The 21,460-nt window shown below is 49.5% G+C and overlaps 1 protein-coding gene across 2 annotated transcripts in view; it reads right to left on the bottom strand.

Moving 5' to 3' along the window:
• Positions 1-21,460, bottom strand: part of ATG4B (autophagy related 4B cysteine peptidase) — a 2,287,566-nt gene that overhangs the window by 724,028 nt on the left and 1,542,078 nt on the right. For both annotated transcript variants that reach the window (XM_069618124.1, XM_069618125.1), the window contains 2 exons: positions 16,680-16,752; positions 2,985-3,064 (listed from right to left, as the gene is read on the bottom strand). In XM_069618124.1, coding sequence (XP_069474225.1) covers positions 2,985-3,064; positions 16,680-16,752 — 153 coding nt within the window. The remainder of the gene's footprint in view (positions 1-2,984; positions 3,065-16,679; positions 16,753-21,460) is intronic.

Here is a 21,460-nt window from a genome sequence, read left to right as displayed (position 1 = left end):
AGTGTCGTCTATAGTTAATCGTTTCGTTGGTTTCCACATCCCCTATCAGTTTAAGTAGGTTCGAGATAAGGGCTTTGACCCCTGGATCGGATGGTACAAACTTTTCTAGGGGTTGTTAACTCTCTCACTGCTGCGTCTGTACTGGTGGGGCCAGAATCCAGTGTCTCACTTGAAAGTATTGGGATCTGGAGTTTTCGGATAGGCCCATCTCTTGCTTACACTGAATAAATGTTTTAACCTCCCCCTGAAACATGTCCCTGAGTTTTACACAGCCTGTCTGCTTCCATTCTTTAAATGCGTTAGGCTCTAGGCCTGGGGTAAATTATGGGTTAAAGAACATAGGGGTGAGTGGAGAGGGATATGTAGTCCAATTATGTTTTTTAACTACTGCGTCCCAGGTTTCCTCCACTACACTCAATGTTGCTTGCATGTATATTAGCAGGGTGATCTTTTTTGGGCATCCACAGTGCCTCCCGGAGTTGGGATCCCCGACAGCCTGTTCCATCTGTATCCATCTTTTCTCAGACTCGCCCATGGACCACTCTTTGATCACCCTTATTTGGGCTGCGCAATAGTATTTTTAAAAAAATGAGGAGACCGATCCCGTCCCTCTCAGTTGGAAGCATTAGTGTACTTAGTGCAACATGCAGGGTTTTATTCTGCCATATGAATGTAGAAATAGCTTTATGTATTCGGTGAAAAAACACGATAGAGGCCCGAAAGGTAGTGCATGAAAGATGTAGAGAGCTATGGGAAGGGTGACCATTTCTACAGAGTTCATTCTACCCAACCATGAGATAGTGAGGGGGTTACACCTCTTCGGCTGCGCTTCTAGTTCATTTAACAATGTGGGATAATTAGCTGCATATAAACCTTTAAGTGTGGGGGTTATTACCACCCTGAGTAATTTTATCCCCAAGCTCAGCCCACCAATTGCGTGATTTCCTGGAGGTCCTGCATTTCCGATAGTGAAAGGGACACATTTAAAATCTTGGATTTGGCTACATTTATCTTTAATCCTGCCACCCCACCAAAGATCCAAACAAGAAAAGAGGATCCAAGGTTGGAACCCTCCTGTCCCCTGCACACTATAGTTATCCCGTCAATGGACGGTTAACAATGTTTTGTGCAGTATATGCTGGATGTGTTGTCTGAAACAGAATCCACATTCCCTAGAACTGGGTGAACGCTCTGCAGAGCGAAACGCAACACACAATTTGCAGCCATTGATGTGATACAGAATAACTGCCTGCGACCAGAGTCCTTGTTCCATCAGATCTTGCTTTTGTGCCCCAACCCTCAAAAACATCTGTCACCACTGACTCCTGATGAGGCACTGCACTGGTTGAAGGGGCAGTCTACAATATCATTTTTTAGGGTTTGGGAAACCAAGTATCGAGATTGCGACATATAGCAGAAGACTTATCCTGAGATGATTACCGTCTTGTTCTGTTATGATCCTCCTCCCCATTAAAGTATTAAGAAAATCCTAGGCAATACGAGATCACTGGCTCATTAGACCATCAATAACTGAACCTGCCATTTCCATCTGCTTAGACCCTTTTTATAGCAAATAAATCAGTGGATTCTACCCTGGTCATATCTCATTCCATAATACACTGCAAGGCACCATGCACCGCCATTGGGCTGGGAAGCTACCATGACAAGCCCACTAGGGGCCTATTTCCTATAGATCAGGGTCTCATCCCTTCAGGCTGCCAACCCCAGTTTGCCTGGCTCTCTCCATCCTCCTGCCTCCCACATCAGGGGCTATCATAAGCCTAGACCGAGTACTCTGCTCCACCACATAATAAAAAAAAAACGAATTAATTTTTGGAATAATTTTCGACCACTTTACTGGTTGTCAGCCTTTTTTCGGCATTTACAGGTCACTCAGAGCCTATTTACTTGTCGATAACTTCTATGTGCAGTTTATTATCGCTTTCCCATATAGTTACTAGACGCTACTGAACTATTTATTGTTTTTACAGTTAATTAAGCCTGAAGTACTGTTTTTATTTATTGCTTTTACATCTCGCTACCATCCTATTTACTACATATGCTTGTTGATAATGGTTCAAAGTATTTGGTTGGCACCAAGCGATTTACTGTTTCTACTGATTGACTATGGCCCGGTTACATACTGATTTCCTATGGCGCCACGAGAAACTTGTACCACTACCGACTTACTGACTACAGTCCTGATGTTGCTTGCCCCTCCTTCCCAACCATGCTCCTGCATATTCTCCTGCGTACTAATCACTCACTACCCTACACACTACTCTGCAGCGTCCACCACCCCACTGCTCCCACAACCATCTCCATCTCTCTGTGAGGACTACCAACGAAACATGAAATCAGTCCACACAACATAAGCTATGCTTGCAGGTTTGTACACCGATTCAGATTCTCCTGTTTCCCTAGATTAGCTAAATAAAGCAGAGCATTTGGCCATATAATTAGCAAAGACTACTACGTCACCAATCTTCATCATCTGCATTTCTACCCTTTTTCCACTGTACAACTCATGGTTTAACTTTCTGCATTAATCCTCAACTCAGTTCTGCAAGCACGAAGCACCCACAAAAAAGAAGCTCAATTCAGAATATTTCCATTAATTCCTTTTAATAGGCCTGTTATTAGTGGTTGTGGACCTTTTGGGAAATGTTAAATTAATCACTGGGTATAAAGGGCCCACGTATTTAATGCATTCATGTCGTTAAATGCAAAATGCAATAAATATCTTCAAATGCCAAAACTACTGGTTCATCAATGCATGTTATTTTTAGACTAATAAGAACATTTGCCTCACTCAGATTTCATTCTCTTTCAGTGACGTGCCTTTATTGTAGCAAATGTGCGGGTGTAAACACTCTTGGAAACAGAACCAATAGATGAACAGTCAGTGAAACATTCAGAGATCTTAAAGTGAAAAGCAAGTAGAATCTAGGCTTGCAACATTCACCCCCCACCCCAGTACTTACTGATCACGTCTATCACCACAGTGTTGTCCATGGCTATGTGAACTGTGAGATGGCTCCAAGAATCGAACAAAGTCAGCTTCCTAGGAAGGAGTCAGAGGAACAGAAAGACATAATAAGGGGGAGAAATGGGAGAGGTTTCGGGAGTTGGTGAGTCAATGATCATACTGGATCGACAATTGGAAGAAAGGAATTAGACCATGAAAACTGAGAAAATAAAATGTGCACACTATATTGGACACAAAGGCAAAGAATCAAGGAGAGCAAAGATAGTATGAGTCGTGCTGAATGATCACTGATGCCAGCAGAAAGCCTCTATCTCATTGTCATTGTTTTAATCAATCACTGTGAAAATGAAAGCAAGGAAATATAGAACCTAGGTTTCATCAAAGGTCACTGGCCACATTTACAAAACGCTACAGTTGGAGATTCTATGGGGGTTACCAGGGACCGGGAATAAAGTAAAGGGATTGGTGTTATGAAAGGTACAGAGCATTGGCAGCTCCAGCAGTACCAGGTGGTGTGGTGCATTATGAAGGTAAGCCGTTTGATGCAACAGAAATTCTATGTCATGCCACGGAGCAAGTGGCGTATCTGGGATCGATGGAAGAATGGTCGCCGCTAGGGGTTCCGACACGCTTATTCCCTCTACGCGCCTTTACGGTCTAGTTGTTGTTGCGCGTCTCCCTCCCAGAAGTATTTAGCCTTGTACTTCCATCTTTTCGACGCATTGCAACGTTAGGCTTTCTCTTGTTGGTGACGCTCCCTGTGTTTTCCCTTGCGGTAGTTACCGCCTTTCTTCCTCTGCCTTCTTGCTTCCTCCCTTCTCTCCCTCCTTGCCCCTTCGCTGGCGCTTCTCTCATCTGCTTCGCTCCTGCCTTCTCCGACTTCACATTGCCATCCTATTTGTTTCACTTTCATTCTATTCGCCTTTCTACTTACCGTGAATACTGTTTGCCCTCCTTCTACCGCTGTTCCGACCACTTCCGGCTTATCTCCCTCAAACCATCTTTTCTTGTTTTGGAGTCTCGGACAACGGCATCTCAGTGGCACTATCTACAACTTCAGATCTGGTGCAGGGTTTTTTATGCCTCAGTCTTTTTCCCCTGAGCTGACGTGCACGGGGATCCGTCCACAGGCCACTATTTAGTGGCACTGTGGCGTCCTTCCGTGCCCGTACCTATCTACTAAAAAAAAAAGGAGAAGCCATCTTTAAGAAACAAGAAGAAGAGGGATTCCAAATCAAAGATTCAAGGTGAGGAGGAAGGGGAAGGAGGGGAGACGGAGCTTTCCTCCGAGAAAGAGGAAATTACTGAGCAGAGTGACATTCTACTAACTAGGTGAGCTTGTTAGATTTCTATGGGCTCTTAGAACCATGCTCTGCTTGCGGTCTGTTGCTCCTGCTCCCAGATCAGGTGCCGTGAGGTGCTCTTCAGGCAAAGTGGTGTGGAATTCCCTGTCCCCAATGAGCAAAATATTATGAAATGATGTGTCGTGATGTCGGGTAAGATGTGTGAGGTTTTGACCTCAGGTGTGATGTTGTGGAATGCTCCTACCGCAATGATTGGATGCGAGGTGTGTGCTCTGATGTTTTCCTCCCCGTTGTTAAGATGGATTTCCAAAATCTGCCATTGTGGCAGGGGTTGGGAGGCCACCCTATTATGATGAAAAGGGGAGATACTGAGAGGTTAGCCAAACCCAAGCAAGGCGAGGTAGGAGAGCGGTCAAGGCTTAGTCTCAGGAAGTGTGTGAGAGTGGTCGAGGGCTACAATGAGTCCACAGAGACCAACACCAGTCATTACAGTTAGACATTAAGGATATCAGAATTACAATGATGTATTAGGCCTTTAGTTTACAGACTACACAAAAACAAATCAAAGGTAAATATTGTCACACAAATCAATTACTAGTGCAACACAGGTGAGTAGCCAGATGCATAGAAGAGTTTGAACACTTTGGAATCAACACAAAACAGGTTCCCTAATTCTTATAAAGTCCACCCTGTGATGGTCCAGTGCCTTGTGCTCAAAAGGCACCAGTTCGAAAGCATACACTTCTTCGGGTAAGTTCTTATAGGAATAGAAGGGCCAGTGGTTATGATTAATATAAAGAGTTCCAAAGTTAGAGAAAAGTTCAAATAAAGTTCAGGTATGTACTCTACTCAATCCAATAGACTAGGAAAGGCCTAGCGAAGGATCCTGAATGCAGGTTCCACCACCAAAGATTGGTAAGAGCGAGTTAGGGTCCGGCATGTACGCCCTAGTTACCCCTATGGGAGAGGGGGGGAGAAACTAACAGGTATGTAGATATACCCCCCTGGCTCAGAGTTCTCCGGATACCATCAGTTGATTTTGCGGACTTCGTTCCGGGCTTGTTCTTCTGCTTTTGTTCCTAGCATGAGGGACGGCTAGAAAAAAATAGATACTTTGTTTCATGCAATTTAGTTTCAGTCGGTCGTGGTGCTTAGGAATCTTTTCCAGACAGCTTTCAGTTGAAGAGACAAGTGAAGGCTTCTGCGTGAGAGATTGCCATCAGACACGAAGAAGACAAGGATCCAACAAAGATCACCACGGTCAGGCAGCGACAGGTGACAGTACAGCAGCGAACACAGGAGCAACCTCAGCACAGCTTGCCTTGGGGTGAGACAGCTGACAATGCAGGCGCCTTGTGGCATAAACTGAAGATCTACTAACTTCCAAGGCCCTACTCAGAACAACAGCTGAGAGGTAGCCCAAGAGAGTCAGTCCACCGGTTCGTCCAGAGTCCCTGCCAAAGGATCAGCAGACAAGGATCATTGAGCAGGGGTTGAGACTGGTTGTTCCAACCGGTCGAGGGGTCGGAGCACCAACAGAGGTCTTCTTGAGATCAGGACAGAGGGCAAGTTCTTCACCAGGACAACACTGGAGTTGATGCAGATCGACTTTAGGTCGTCAGCAGTCCGTTTTTCTTCGTAGACATTTTGGTTTCAACGATCTGCCGACTAGCTGCAGGAGGCCTCCATTTATACCAGACTCACCTGGGAGCAAACCCAAGCCCACCAATGATAAGAATCTTAATTCCGATTCTGTTGGTAGTCTCCATGACCACCAGTCTGGCTTCAGAGCTGCCAGAAGCACGGAAACTGCTCTCCTGCACATCCGTGAAGATCTGCTCTCCAACCTTGACTCTAACATTCCCTCTGTCCTCATCCTACTCAATCTCTGTTCTGCCTTCGACACGGTGAACCATACCATTCTGCTCAACCGTCTCTATGATAACCTGGGCATCGCTGATCAGGCTCTGGCCTGGATGACCTCTTTCCTCTCTGATCGACCCTCCCAGGTCCAACTTGGGTCCTTCCTATCATCCAACTCCCTCTCTACCTGTGGTGTTCCCCTAGGGTCTAGCCTCTCACCCTGGCTTTTCAACCAATGCCTGGCAACTCTTGCCCACTGCATTGCCATTTTCTGCTCAAATTTCCAGTGCTCTGCTGACGACAACTCATTTTCCGGCTGCCCTCGGCCACCTCCTCTCCCTCTCTCAACTCTGATTGCCTAACTGCCATTCAAGATTGGTGTGCTGCCAATGATCTTTGTCTGAATGCCAGCAAGACAGAGATCCTCCTCATGGGCACACCTTCACCATCCTTTCCCCTCACTCTCTGGCCGGCCATTCTTGGCCCTCCTCCAACCGCCACCTGCGAGGCTAAGAACCTCAGGGTCATCTTTGACTCAACACTTTCCTTCTCCGCCCGCATCTGTGATGTCTCTATAAAGTCAAACTTTCTACTGCACCTCCTCAGAGGTACTCTGCCTTTCCTCTCCTTCCCCCAAAAGCTCACTGTCTCCCAAGCTCTGGTTCTCTCTAGGTTGGAATATTGTAACAACCTCTTTCTAAATCTACCTGCCTCTACTCTCCACCCTCTGCAACTAATCCAGAACAGGACTGCAAGACTTTTCCTTGGCCTCAAGCCCTGGGATCGTATCTCTGCAGCTCTGAAATCTCTCCATTGGCTCCCAGTGGATGCAAGGATTAAATTCAAAACCCTCTGCATTGACCAAAGGCTTTCTGGAGCCTGCGTCCAAAATATCTTCAGCTATCCCTCCGCAAATACCTCCCCTCTCGAGCTCTTCGCTGCTCTACCTCTAACTCCTTCAGGGTCAGCCATTTTTCAAAGAAACAAGCTGGGGGTAGATCTCCGTCTTCGGCTGGGGCCTCCCTCTGGAACAGCCTCCCTGCCACTCTAAAACTTGGAGAACCATTTCCGGTTCCGGAAGCACCTCAAGACCTTCCTCTTTGTTTCTGCCTTTGCTCCTCCTCTCCTCTGCTGATCTGTTCTCTCTTGGCACCGTGCACCTGGCAACCCTCTGTCATCCGGGCACAGGTACCTGCTCAACCTGCCACCCTCCCACACTGCCTCTGGGCCACCCCTTGCACTGGGGTCTGCATCTGTACCCATATAGTCCCTCCCTTTTTCTTCCAGCACTTATCAGACCTACCCTGTCTGCTGCCTTAAACCCAATACTTGCCACTTGCTGGCTGTACTACCACTGTTTGTTGCGTTTATTATTTATTATTGTTATTATGCATCTGTTTCTCCTTTGCTCTGCACTTTTCACTTCTCCCCCCTTCCACGCACTTTTCCCCCTCCCCCTCTCCCACGCACTTGCGCGTTCTCAATGTCAATGGGCCTAGTAAGATCGTTGTTTTGTTCTCCCGTTCCCCTCCCTTGCCTTGTTGTGCTCTGAAACATTTGTGTACGAGCGCAATAGAAATAAAATATCAGTATCTGCACCACTGAAACAGCCAGTGGTTATCCAATCCTTGCAAAACACTGCTCAGGAACATACGTTTAGGCACCACAGATGTGGATTGGGGGCTAGATAGTCCCAAGCCTACTCTCTGACCGACTGACACACACACACACCCATAGCCTGCGAAAGCCACTGCTTTTCCTGAGATAGGGGTTGCCATATAACATGTCCTGACCTGAGAAGGAAGGAAGAAGGCCAAAGAACAATATGGCCATAAAACAAGTGAAAGATGTCATGGCACCGCCATTTTAGGGTGCTAGCCACCTTAAGGAGCAATTTGCTTTAAATACAAAAATGCACAAGTAAAATCTCCCAAAAACAGCAAAATCACTGCTGCCACCAGCTTGTTTTAGGCGCTTTGTAAAAGTAACCAAAGCCATTATATACAAAGATGAACAAGTTACTTAGCAACTGTTAACGTTATTTCGATTGGATGTTCCTCCAACATATTCCACATCTTTGACATGTAATGTCCACAGCTGTGCACTTCGCAAACTTTTTTCGGCAGAGGGCGTCCTGCGTCGCTGACGTTGGGTCGATGTCCCTCAAAGGCCTCCGTCGAGAGCAACATCACCGGGTGTTATAAATAGGACGCACGGCGCCTGTCAGTTTATGTTTTTTCGCCAAAAACGTGTGGCACCAATCCAATGCCTGCTTGACTGCACATAGGCCTTGCGGAAACGTAAGCTGCAATCGCATAGGAAATTCGACAGAGGGGCAGGCTGGGAGGGGGATGTGGAATACGTTGGAGGAACATCCAATCGAAAGAACGTTACAAGTTGGTATGTAACTTGTTCTTCCGATGGATTGTGTCCTCCAACGTATTCCACATCTTTGACAGACTCCTAAAGAAGTACCATAAAAATGGAGGAGGGAAAAGAATTTAGAGTACCCAATCAGATGGCAGAATAAAGAACCGCCTTCCCAAAGGCTATATCTTGACCATGGATGGAATCCAGTGAATAATGTTTAACAAAGGTATGGATAGAAGCCCATGTGGCTGCATCACAAATATTCTTAATAGGAATCCCCCCCGTTGTAGTGCTGTGGAAGTAGACACACCCCTAGTGGAATGAGCTTGCAAACCTTCAGGAGGGTCCTTACCCGCCAATCGGTAGCATTCAGTAATGGTGAGGATAATCCACCAGGACAAAGTCTGCTTGGTAACAGCATGGCCCAATCAGTGTCAAGCATATCCCACAAAGAGTTGATTGTCCACTGTGACCCTGGCCATCCTCGAACTATAAAAGCTCAGAGCTCTCCTACGATCCAACCTATGGAGTCGCTCCTCTTCCTTACCAGGATGAGGAGGAGGATATAGAAAGAAGGAAGAACCACCTTCTGGCTCAAATGAAATAGACACTACCTTAGGTAGAAAGGAAGGACATACCCTTAGTACAACCCTGTCCTTGTGGAACACAGTAAAGGGCGGCTTAGATGAAAGTGCCTGCAATTCACTCACTCTGCAAGCGGAAGTAACCGCAACCAAGAACACTGTCTTGATGGACAATCTCAAAGGACAAGAGTGCAAAGGTTCAAACGGAGCACACATAAGACATTTCAAAACCAAATCCATCTCCCAAACCGGCACCTGGAAAGGGGACGGCGGGAACACATTAGTCCGTTCTTTAAGAAATTGAGAAATCAAAGGAATCTTAAAGTAAGAACATTCTTTGGACGAGCGCTTAAATATAGACAGCGCCGCCAGGTAACCCTTAATGGTACCAACTTGAAGGCCCCTGTGGGCCAAAGAAAGTAAGAAAGACAAAACCATAGGAATTGAACACTGAAGAGGATCAACATTCTGTCCTCTATACCAGTCGCAAAACTTACGGCAACGGTACAGGGATTTTGTTGCTGGCCTTCTGGCCGAAAGCAACACCTCCATCACATCATCCGGGAGGTCCCAATCCTTTATCTCAACCTTTCAAATACCAAGCGTGAAGGTTGAGAGTCCTGACCTCTGGATGGAGAACCTGACCCCCCCCCTAGCAAGAGCAGATCCTCTCGGTAGGGAAGACGGCGTGGAGGGCAGATGGACATGGCTAGAAGGTCTGGGTACCACACTTTCCTGGCCCAATCCGGAGCAATGAGGATGATGTGGGATCCGAACCTCCGTAACCTCCATAACACTTGAGGAATGACGGGGACTGGAGGAAATGCTTACAGCAGTGGGAATGACCAATCCACTACAAATGCGTCTCCTAAGGCTCCTCTCACAGGAAATTCCCTTGAGCAGAATCTCTCGCATTTCCGGTTGGCACTGGTGGCGAAGACATCCACTTGTGGGGTTCCCCATAGGGCGAAGACCTCCAGGAGGAATTCCTGAGCCAACTCCCACTCGTGAGAGACTGTGCTCTGCCTGCTCAGAGCATCCGTTAGGCAGAAACCTGTGCAGTTCCCTTAGGGATTACTGCAAAAGGTTTAAGACCACATGAGTAAGCAGTAAACCCAATTGGTAGCAGTCTGCACCACCCAGATTTACCTGGTAGCTGTGGCTGAGCAGTCAGACTTCTCTCAAGAAGAGTTAGGCAGTACATAGAGTATACACAATAAGGCTGAAAATACAGTAGAACAAGCAAACACTGACCAGAGCTTTGGTATAAAAGTATATCATTATTTATTTAAAAACACACTTATAAAAATACACTGGCACTAATATATCAAGCAAGTTCAAACACAGTCACTATAAGTATATACACCTCCCTAATTAATTATTCAAGTCTAGGTTAAGACACCACTTATTGAGCGCGTAACCGTAGATGGCACTCCAATAATTTGTTTAAAAAGGGAGAGAAAAGGCAGAGTAGGAAAATAACACAGTACCAACACTTAAGAAACCACAGCAAGTCAAGAAAGGCAGGGTCTACTGTAGAGCAAAAAGTTCATAGGCCAGGCCCACTCTTGGAGAGAGCAAGGCGGAATGTGCCCAAGATCACACAGTGGAAATGCACTCAAAGTCTTTGCAGAAAAGTCAAAAAGAGGTTGAATCAGTTCAGAAAGGCAAAGTTAGCAGGTCTGAGGTCAACCCAGTTAGAAAGTCAAGGATTTACGGGACACCTTGGACAATCTGTTGCAAGGGAGACCAGGCGGGACACAGTACCTGAAATGGTCTGAAATGGTGAGAAAGCTCCAGTGGTGGCAGTTCCTGGCAGCGGGTGCAAGTCCTGGCTTCATACAGGGGAAGAGATGATCTCGACGAGGAAGAAAGCTGGAGGTTGTTGTACTGCCAGGGAAGAAACCAGCCGCGGAGTTCCCGATTAAAAGGTACAACCCTTTTATTCGCAGTAGTCGTGAAGCGTGGCTATCCGGCCGCCGGGGTGCTTGGCAGGGGCGATTCGACCACGAGACGTTCCAGGAAGGTGAAAAAGGCGAACTGGTTGGTCCCACCAGCTCAAAGGAAAAAGACTCTCCTGGAAGAAGATCTCCTCTGTCGTCGGGGAAGTGGTGAGTTCGTACACCAGGGCTCTACCGGTGGTGTCGTCGTTGTAGATGGCTCAGCTTCTCCCCTCTTCGAAATTCTTTAGGTCCTGTGGCGACTCCTGAAGTTCCAGTCCCCAAATCCCTGCTTTTATGCAGAAAAACCCCCATTCAACAGCCTAGCTGTCACTCAAACATGCTAAGTGGTGAGCCGGGCGGCTCTCCACTGGGCCATTCCCACAAGAGTGCAACTTCAGTCCAGGGTGCCTAATCCCCCTCACATCCTGTAGACCCCAGACAGAGGGGCACCATTTGGAGAAGCCCACCAAAAACTGGAACAAAGGGCTCGACTTGGGTTAGAGCTTCAGAGGCAAACACAAAAGCCATTTTAAAACCGAGTCCTGGCAAAAAGACCCAACCGGGGAATAAATATTAAATAAATAACCCAGCGATATCTTTAATATTGCACCAAAAAGTGGTGCGTTTAAAATCAATGGGAAAATCCCATAGGAAATATTCCAGTGGAATATTTCGCGTGGTATCCACTGCCACCAGCCAGAAACTCGACAAGGGGGGACTGGACAGTGCCCCCTTGGAAAACAGACCAAGCGGCAATCGAATTACCCCTACCAGTACTTTCACAATATGATGGTTTGTACTATTTCTGTTCACAATTTGAGACTAGTAAAGCCAATGGTGACTTTACATGCCCTGGGAGACAGTAGTCAGTCCCAGGGTAGGGAGTCTATGTTTGGGGGTCACTATGACACCCCTGTGTTACTGCACTGAGGGTGCTGTGTAACACACATACCAAAAACACATGAAGCCCTATGGAGTAAAAGACCCCATAGCCCATAAAACACATTTACAGTCAAAGGACATTCTCAAATCATGCCTAAGAGTGGGAGAAAAAAAGAGTCTCACTCTTAGCAGGAGAAAAAAAATAAACCCCAAAAAATCCAGCAAAGCTGCTGGGGGACTCACTAGGTTTGGGCAATTAGCCTCAACAGAGAATTCTCGCTAACAGCGTCCGCCGCATTTCCGTCTCCGCCCAGATGAACTGCCGAGAGCGAAATTCCCTGCTGGATGGCCCAAAACCAGAGCTGCACTGCCTCTCTGCACAACGGGAGTGACCCTACCCCCCCTTTTATGTTGAGGTAATGCCTGGCCATTGTGTTATCCATCATGATCAGGACACTCTTCCTCTGCACGGACGGCAGAAAAGCCTTCAGTGCTAGCCTGATGGCACTCAGCTCCAACAGGTTGATATGGAGTTTGGACTCTGACGGAGACCAACGACCACTGGCGGTCAAGGCGTCGGCATGTGCGCCCCGTCCTGTGAGGAAAGCATCCGTCACTACAGTCACCTCCGGCCATGGTTGCCAAAACAGCTCCCCCTTCATCAAGTTCCCTTCGTTGGCCCACCACAGAAGATCCTTGGAGACCGAGAGAGGAATCTGAACAGGATCCGTCATCTTACCTGAGAGCTGCGACCACTGCATCTTAATTACCCATTGCAGGGATCTCATCCTCAGCCTGGCCTCTGGCACCAGAAAAATGCAGGATGCCATAAGACCGAGCAACCTTATGAATTCGAAAGCCGGGAGAGTCTGGGCATGTTGAAACTTGTCCACCATCTGCACAATGTGATGAGCCCTCACCTTGGGAGGCAAGCACTTCCCCAAGGATGCGTCCAACACAGCCCCGATGGACTGGAGCTGTTAGGAAGGTGTCAGATGCGACTTCTTGAAATTGAGGGAGAAGCCCAGCTTGTGGAGGGAGCGGCAGGTGAGACCGAGGTGAGCCAATGCCTGCTCGGAGAGCACGCACGGATCAGCCAGTCGTCCAGGTAGGGGTAGACTTGAATCCCCCTCGCCTGAGATACGCTGCCACCACCACCATTAGCTTGGTGAAGACCCTCAGGCGGATGTCAATCGGAATGGCAGGACCCGAAACTGAAAGTGCAGGTCGCCAGCGGCAAACCTCAGGTACTTTGTGCTTGAGATAAATTGGCACATGAAAGTAAGCCTCCTGTAGGTCCACAGAAACCAACCAATCCTGAAGTTGAAGGGCCTGGAGGACTTGAGAAAGTGTGACCATCCTGAACTTGTCCTTCCTGAGAAGTTTGTTCAACCAACGCAAATCTAGGATGGGTCTCAATCCCCCATCTTTCTTTAGGATCCACCAGTTCTATAGCGCCTTTCTCTACCAGGGTCAAGATCTCCTGCAAAAGGAACGGATCCGGAAGCTTCAAAGAGAGATTCCCCAGTGGATTGTCGTGAGGCCGCTTTAGGAAGGGAAGGCAGTAGCCGTGGGCAATTGTATCCAGAACCCACGCATCAGAAGTAATTGCTCGCCACTCTTTGAGATGCTGAGACAGTCTGCCCCCAACCGGCGAATCATGGGACATGGCCTCATGACTGTTTTGGAGCAGCTGCGGCAGCGCATGAAGGCAAAGAGGCAGCTGCCTGAGCGGCTTTGGCACCTCCATTTCCCCAAACAACACGGGTTCTTTTGATTGGCTGATTCTCTAGTTCTACCAAAGGAGGAGAAGTAACGAAAAGAACCTCCCCTCCCCTGCTGTCCCTTAGGACGAAAAGGCAGAGGTTGACGCACGGCTGCGCTTAAAGATTTCGCTGCAGCTATTGAGGTCTGCAACCTCTCAAGGCTCTCGTCAGCCTTTCTGCCAAACAAATGCGCGCCATCAAAAGGCATGTGCAAAAGACGGGCTTTCATATCCGAAGCAAACCCTGACTTCCGCAACCACGCAAATCTGCGTGCAACGGTGCTCGCAGCCATGGACCGGCTAACACGGTCAGCCGTGTCCAAACCCGACTGAAGGGATTCACACATGGCATCCTTGCCATCTTGCACGAGAGCAAGGAACCCATCCCTTTCTTCCCTCTCAGGAATATGCTCAGCCGCAAGAGAAACACAGTTCCACAGAGTGTGTGAAAATCTTGGCAAGGCAGAAGTGGAGTTGGCCAACTTCAACGCCATACTGCCCACAGAAAACACTTTGCGTACCCAACCGTCGAAGCATTCGTCGTCCCTATCCGGAGGGATGGTAGTGTATGCCGCCTGAACCACCAAACTCTCGGGAGTGAGGTGAGACGAAAGGTAGCTGGGGTCGCTACCGGAAGGGTGGTATTTTTTGGTCAATGATTTGTTAACAGCCGGAAGAGATTACAGTGACTGCCAAGCAGCCGCCACCCTTCTTTGTAAAGTCAGATGAAAAGGTAACACCGGGTCAGAGGGCGGACCTTGATATAAAATGTCTGTTAAATCATCTTGCACAAAAGCCTCAGGAGGACTGGACCAGCCCAGATACTGCGTGACCCTAGCCATGAGCCGCCTGTAGGACTCTACATAAGCCCCAGGCTCAGGCCTGCCAAATTCCACTTCCGGAGAAGTGTCCAACCCATTGGCATCATAAAGAGTTTGCCTCAACTCTTCCAATTGACTGTCTCCGGAAAAGACAGCCACATAAGGCTCAACAGGGTCCATATCAAAGTCTGACCTTTCCTCCTCCTCATATAGGTCATCCAGAGGGTGGTAAAATCCCTGCCTCGGGACAGAAGAGGGTCTGGAGTCCACCACCGGCCTCACAAACTTAGAAGTAGCCTTCCTACGAGGATCCACAGTATCAGGGATCTCCAACTATAAATTTCAGGCAAAACGCCCTGAAGGTGTCGAGAGCGCCGACTGCTTTGGCGTCGATAATGGCGCCGACGGCTGGAATGAAGGCAAAGCTTCGACGTCGGTATCTGATGGACACGGCGCTGACGGAGTCGACACCGACCTTGAGCCCTTACCAGATTTCTGCAGTCTCGCTGGAGACGAGGACTGAGACCTGGAAGCACGTCTCTTGCAACTACCCTGAGCCTTGTCAGAACGGGACCTCGAAGGTTCCTGATGAGCGTCGCATCAAGGACCCAAGCCCGAAGGCGTGCGAGCCACAGTACGAGACCGTTCCTTGCCGGCTTCATCAGAAGGCCTGGACAGAACTGTGCCCTGCGATTGGAAAATCACTAACATCTGCTCCCTAAAGGCAGCCCATTCCTCCGGAGTCAAGGACTTCTTCGGGCAAGCCACTTTCCTCGCGGCTCCATCCTCCGAGGAGGACGGGGAATGTGACCGGTGCTGGCGCTTCCTAGAATGCTGAGACGAGGAGGACGAATGGAGGGAACCACTCCGGGACAGGGACTCGTCCCGACGCGGTGAGTCTCCCCCGAATAGTCGGTGGACATCCCATTGGACTTGGATTTACGGGACTAACTGGGTTTCTAACACCTATCTACCTGAAGCTTTCCCCTACGCTCCCAAAAGGCCTTAACAGTTAGCGACTGGCATTTGGAACAGTCGTCAGTGTCGTGACTTTCACTCAAGCACCACAAACAAATGCGATGCTTGTCGGCAATTGACATTTTTGACTTACAGTCCCGGCAAGTCTTGAAGCCAGACCGTGGAGTTGGAGGGGTTGAAGAAGAAGACCTATTCATAAGGAATACACGAGACGCGCCGAGTCTCCAAAGCAAACACGTTTGTGGGAAAAACGGAACGGAAGCTACGGGCGCCGTGCGTCCTATATATAACATCCAGTGACGTCTCCCTCGACGGAGGCCTTCGAGGGACATCGACCAGACGCCAGCGACGCAGGACGCGGTCTGCTGAAAAAAGTTTCAGAAGTGCACAGCTGTGGACATTACATGTCAAAGGTGTGGAATACGTTGGAGGACACAATCCATTCAAAATAAGGATACAAAGCATCCTAACTGCACTCCACTGTAAGGTGATAAGTGCAATTATAAAGAGACATAGTTTCTGAGTACTGACAGTCTTAGGGGCTGGTAAGTTTCCCCATACAGAGGAACAAAACAGCCAGGTGAATAAAGCATACGACTTTACTTGCCTCCAAAAAGTCAGGACAGGTTTCAAAACAAGCAAAAAGAAAGGGTATCCCATAGAAGTCTACAGAGGGAAAGGTGCAAAAAGATCATCTTTCCTAACACCCATTATAAGCCTCTATTGAGTGAATCTATTCTCTGGTGCTGGTTGTTGCTGCATACACTACGAGTTGCTCACATGTTCAGTTCCCAGGGAAAAATTGTTGCGAGCCGATAAGTTGTTCCTTTGGCAAATGTTTACAGGCGTGTCCAGAGGGTCTGTTGCCAGCGAATGAGAAGGTGGTTTGCTATTTGTCACTCCCAGAAGCATTATAGTGCCAGGGCAGACTGTCATGATTTGCGGACATACGCTAATCCTAGAGTAAGTTGCTGTCAGGATACAAATATGTTTTGTTCCCTGGGAAGCATCTTGCAAGGTGCTCACATGACCTTTTACCAGGTCATGCTGCTGTGAAACGCAAAAAGTTTCAGTTTACAATGGAGCATAGTGTGATGTGTTGCCTTATGCACTTGTCTAAGGACATGCTGTGTATTTGCTTTAACTGGAATTAAGAACCAATGGGTGAGAAATTACTTACTTGAGCACTTGTGCCACTGTGTTTGGTCCGTACCACTGGCCAATGGATTTCCCTTCACCAACTCCCATCTGAGCTGTAAAAGCAAAAAGAAAGCACACTTGAGACCCAAGCTAGATGTACAAACCTAGAAACACCTTTGCTAATCCTAGCCTTAGTCTCCTACCCAAAGATCTTGTTCTTGGAAAGGACACAATTGTGAATTTGATGAGCAAATCAAGTTCTATTTTCAGATGTTAAACCCACATTTTATTTTCAAATGCAGCCAACCCACAAAGTTAGCAAGCAGTTTGTGGCCTCCAATGCAATACAAACATTACTTCTATGATACACAAAAAGCAGACAGAAGACCTCCACTGGGGGTTAAAAACTAAAGAGATTTACCTGGGTAATTAACCATTCAAATGAGATTATCCCTGGTTGCTCCAGTGCATCTCCCTTTACGGAAATTAAGAGGAGGCCACCAGGGGCCGCAGGCAAAATGGCAGCCTGATCGGCGAGCTCTGTCCCCTGCCCTGGAGTTTTAGCAGAGTCTGGCGCAGTTGTTGCACTCAGGACCCCTGAAGGAGAGTCCCTGAGCAGGTGAAATAGTCCTGCAGCAGTGGTGGGGCTACCAAGCGGTGAAACCCCAGCAAACGAGAATGAAGAGGCACACACAACCAAGGCATGCTTCAGAGGTGCAGAGAGCGCCTGGGCGGGAAAAGACCTGGGCCGTTGCTCTGCAGCGCCTGTCCTTGAGGTTGTGGTGGACGAAGCTGCAGCATCAGCGAGGGAGGCCCTCTGTGCCAGGGAGGCGGCCTCTCACTGTAATAGTCCGAGAGGGCCCCAGGGACGGACACTTGGAGCGGTGCCCCGCAGCAAGTCCGGCCACGGGAGGAGGAGAGGGCGGAGGGTGCATTGCAGAGTCAGGCGAGCTGCAGGAAGCGCCCGAGGCAGGCCCGGTGGTGGCAGCAGGCCAACCAGGGGTGAGCACCTGGGTAATGGAGCGACCAGAGTGCCAGGGACTCTGGACTAGGCGAGCCCCCACGAGTGGAGACGGGCCCCGCAGAAATCCATTGCTTCCAGCCTGGAGTGCAGACAGCTGCATTGAAGAGCTGGGACATCTGCCCTGTACCAAGCAGGTGTGGCAGCTGTGGAGTGGCCCATAGTGCAGCCTACCCCAACAGGGGGGCCTGTAAAGGTAGTTAGTGGGAGGTGGCATGTGGCAAAAGCCCCAGGTGGGGGTCAGAGCAGTGCACCACTGGCCTGCTGCTCAGGAAGGTGGATTTGCAGAACGAGCCAGAGAACAGGCACACCACACCTGACGAGGAGGCTGCATAGGAGGGCAGTGCAGCACTGACAATAGGGGACTCATCGGTCACCAGCCAACAGGCCCGGTCAGCAAGGAGGGGGAACAGCTGCCTGGGATGCTCCAGAAAGGGGTGTGGGCAGTGTGATGTCCGTAGGGGACGTCCACGAACATCTGCAGGGAGCGGAAACAGCGGGTCCCCGCCAGGCTGGTCATCAGGAGGAGCTGTGTAAGGTTCTAAGAGGCAATGATGCAGTGGAGAACAGAGGGGCCTGGCACCACAGAGTGCAGCCCCCCACCCCCTGGCAGAGGTGCAGTGGAACCCCCCCCCCCCCCGTGAGGCAGGGGCAGTGTGATGCGGACTGGATTGTGGCAGGTGCCTGGGGGGGGGGGATCGTCGGCCCTGTATCGCCTCTCGAGGTGTCTGCCTAGCAGCGGCTGTACAAGGTGGAGGAGTTTTTGTTGGTTCGCTGCCCTCCCTTGGCACGTGGAGGTGTTGGGACTGGAGAGGGGAATATTCGTGCCCAAGTGTGAACTAGCATTACGAGCCGAAGAGGGGGGGCTCATGTGGATAAGCTGGAGGGGGGCTCTCGTGCAGTATCAATACCAGGACAGCGATGAGATGGCAAAGGCCAAGGGAGAGGGGAGAGGGCACCCCTGCTTGGCACAGATTGGCACGATTAAAAGTGACATCAGGCCATCCTGGAAGAGATGAAAGGAATGAGGACAGATTTAGGGGAGAAGGTGGCAGACCTCTTGGCAAAGGTGGTTATCCTGGAAGAGAGAGTGGAAGGGGTGGAAGCAAACGGAATTGTACCACAATGTCGCAACCATTGTGGCAACATTACTACATTGCGCCGGAGCACGGTCCAAAAATCCTGAACCCCATTACTGCGCCTAAGCAGAACAGGGTTGCGGGGGTGTCCCCCGCTCTCCTTGGGCTCAGTAACAGGTGTCGGGGGTTGCGGGTGTATCCCCCGCTTACCATTACGGTAAGCAGGGGATAAGATAAAAAAAAGACCCTGCAGCGTCAACACCACCCCATGTAACTGGGAGGAGCTGACACAGCAGGGGTACAAGGATGTCAGCGACGCACACAGGAGTGCACCGCAGTAAAGATAAGTGGTGGGGGGGTTGTGGTTTTAGGGTTTGCGGGCTGGGAAAGGTGGGCAGAAGTGATCTATCCGATTACTGCGCCGTAATTGCAGTCGCAATTTTCATCGGCGGAATTACAGGCAGCGCAGTGATCATATAGAACCAAAGCGAACCAGGCCTCTATGGAGATCCTGGAGGCACAGATGGGGGTGCGCTTCCTCGAGGTGGAACGGCAGAAGGAGGCGCTGCGGCTCAAAGTGGACGACATTGAGAACCGAGAGAGGCGGAACAACCTCCGGTTCTTTGGGCTGCAAGAGACGGAAGGGGAGACACCCAATGGTCTGCAGCAGAAGATCCAGGACCTAATAGGAATGGTGTTGGGCTCCAAAGAGGGTGAGCGAGTAACCCTGGACAGGGTGCATCGTGCTGGGTGAGGAATCATAGGTCCAATCTTGGTCCTGGCACGGTTGCACTACTACAGTGATAAGGCGAGGATCCTTGAGAAGGCGCGCCTCCTGGGTGACACTGAGTATGGAGACTTCAGGGTGGCTATCTTTCAGGACTTGTCGGCTCACACTCTTTTGAGGCGCAAGAAATTTGGGCCCCCTCCCCAGATGGCTCCAGGAGAAGGGGGTGAAGTATAGATGGGGCTACCCGTTTGCGCTGGTGTTTGAATGGGAGAGATAGCAGCTGGTCACAGAGGAGGATGTCAAGCCACCATGGAGGATCTGGTGGGACCCCAAAGTGGAACACTCCAAGAGGAGGGGAAGCACGAGGCCCGAAGTCCACCGTGGGAAGGCAAAAAATCCAAGGGGACAGAAAATTCCAGAAACTGAACACCCCCTCGCCCTGGAAGGACGGCACATGAGGGGAACCTGGGGGCTGTGCAGAGCCTTATATTTTTTGATGGGCTCCGGACCTCGCCCCCGGGGTCCTCCTCATCCCAGTTTTAGAGGGGATGGGGAGGTGGGACGGGGGTTTAGTGGGGATGTAGGGTAAGTCAGAGGGGGGGTTTAGGGTGCTGGGGGGGTTGGTGGAAATAAGTCTGAAGGAGTAGGGGGGACACTGTGGTAGTTGGGGGTAGGTAGAAGCGAGGGGGTTGATAATGCAGCCAGGGCTGGGGTCGCATCCCAGGCGGTTCGACAGGTGTGGCCAGGATGAGCGGGACACACATTTGGATGCTTCAGATGGGGTGAAGTGTTAGGGGGTAGAGAGTCCCAGGGGTCGACGGGGACTTGTTCTACAAGCAGGGCCTGATGATCCTCTTTCGACAAGAGACTCACTATAAGCAGGGGACGGAATCGGCAATAAAGGGGAAAGATATTGTAATACTTATTGGGCATCTCATAAGGATCGCAAGAATGATGAAGGGGTGCAGATCAAGACGGGCTACGGGGGACGGCTCCTTGGGATAAAGGGCCTCTACAAGGGAGTGCAGGTGAGATTCCTATGCCAGATCTCAGTGGCCATCTGCGCTTGTCACATGCCCCCACGTCCCTGGGGCTAATGGGTGGACAAGGCCAGAAGAAGTCGGTGTCCGGCCCCGCAGGTTAGATTGCGAGGTGTGCCGCAGTGTCTTGCGCTATGTGGACCGATGGCCTGTAGCTGGGTGGTTCTCCAGAGAACAGGTATGCAGTGAAGACCTCCCGACCTGGGCTAGTGAGCCCAGGCAGGGGTTAATAGGTCTGTCAATGTTGTCCGATCTGGCGTTGTTCACCCAAGCGTGTGTTTGGCCTCTGGGCAGGTGCAGGGCATCAGCAGGAGTGCACTGAGGTACCGGGTCGCAGAGCAAAGGCAAATCATTAGAGTGACAGCACCTGCTCCCTATCTCTCAGTGTCATCTGGCCCTGGATCCTGCATGCTTCCATGGGATTTTGCAGGCACCTAAGTACGCGTTTATTCAGTCATCTGCCAGTCATGGGCTCTGTGCATGCCCTCATTGCCAGGTAACATGATGCTGTTTCAGTTTCCTTATGCAGAGCTGTCTCGCAGAGGAGGTAAGGGGCCGGAGCACTCCATGGTAACGTTATCAGTGGGGATGTTGGGCTCATCACCGAAGATGCAGCGACATTGTGCTACTACTGGTAGATTAATCCTTGGAAATTATATTGGGAGGCTAACAGGTGTCATCTTCTTCTTAAACATAACTTTATTTGGCATAAAAAATTCATAAAAGCTAAATACATTACAAAACAGAACTAAGAATCATTCAGTTTGTTAAATTACAGTAAATGTGTAAAATCATGAGAGAACATGTGGCAATATTCAATAGTAAACAAATGGTAAATTACAACTGATTCTCTGCTACAAAAGGTATCTAAACATCTAAAACGCAGAGCGATGCTCGCAGCCCTGAGAGTTAAGAAGACTGATTCAAAGCGTTTTTCCTAAGTAGCCACAC

This window comes from Ambystoma mexicanum, chromosome 10 (assembly GCF_040938575.1).
Source record: "Ambystoma mexicanum isolate Mex_15411 chromosome 10, UKY_AmexF1_1, whole genome shotgun sequence".
NCBI classification, from domain to species: domain Eukaryota; kingdom Metazoa; phylum Chordata; class Amphibia; order Caudata; family Ambystomatidae; genus Ambystoma; species Ambystoma mexicanum.
The sequence above is the reverse complement of the archived record's forward strand: the minus strand, read 5'-3'. Positions and strand labels throughout refer to the sequence as shown.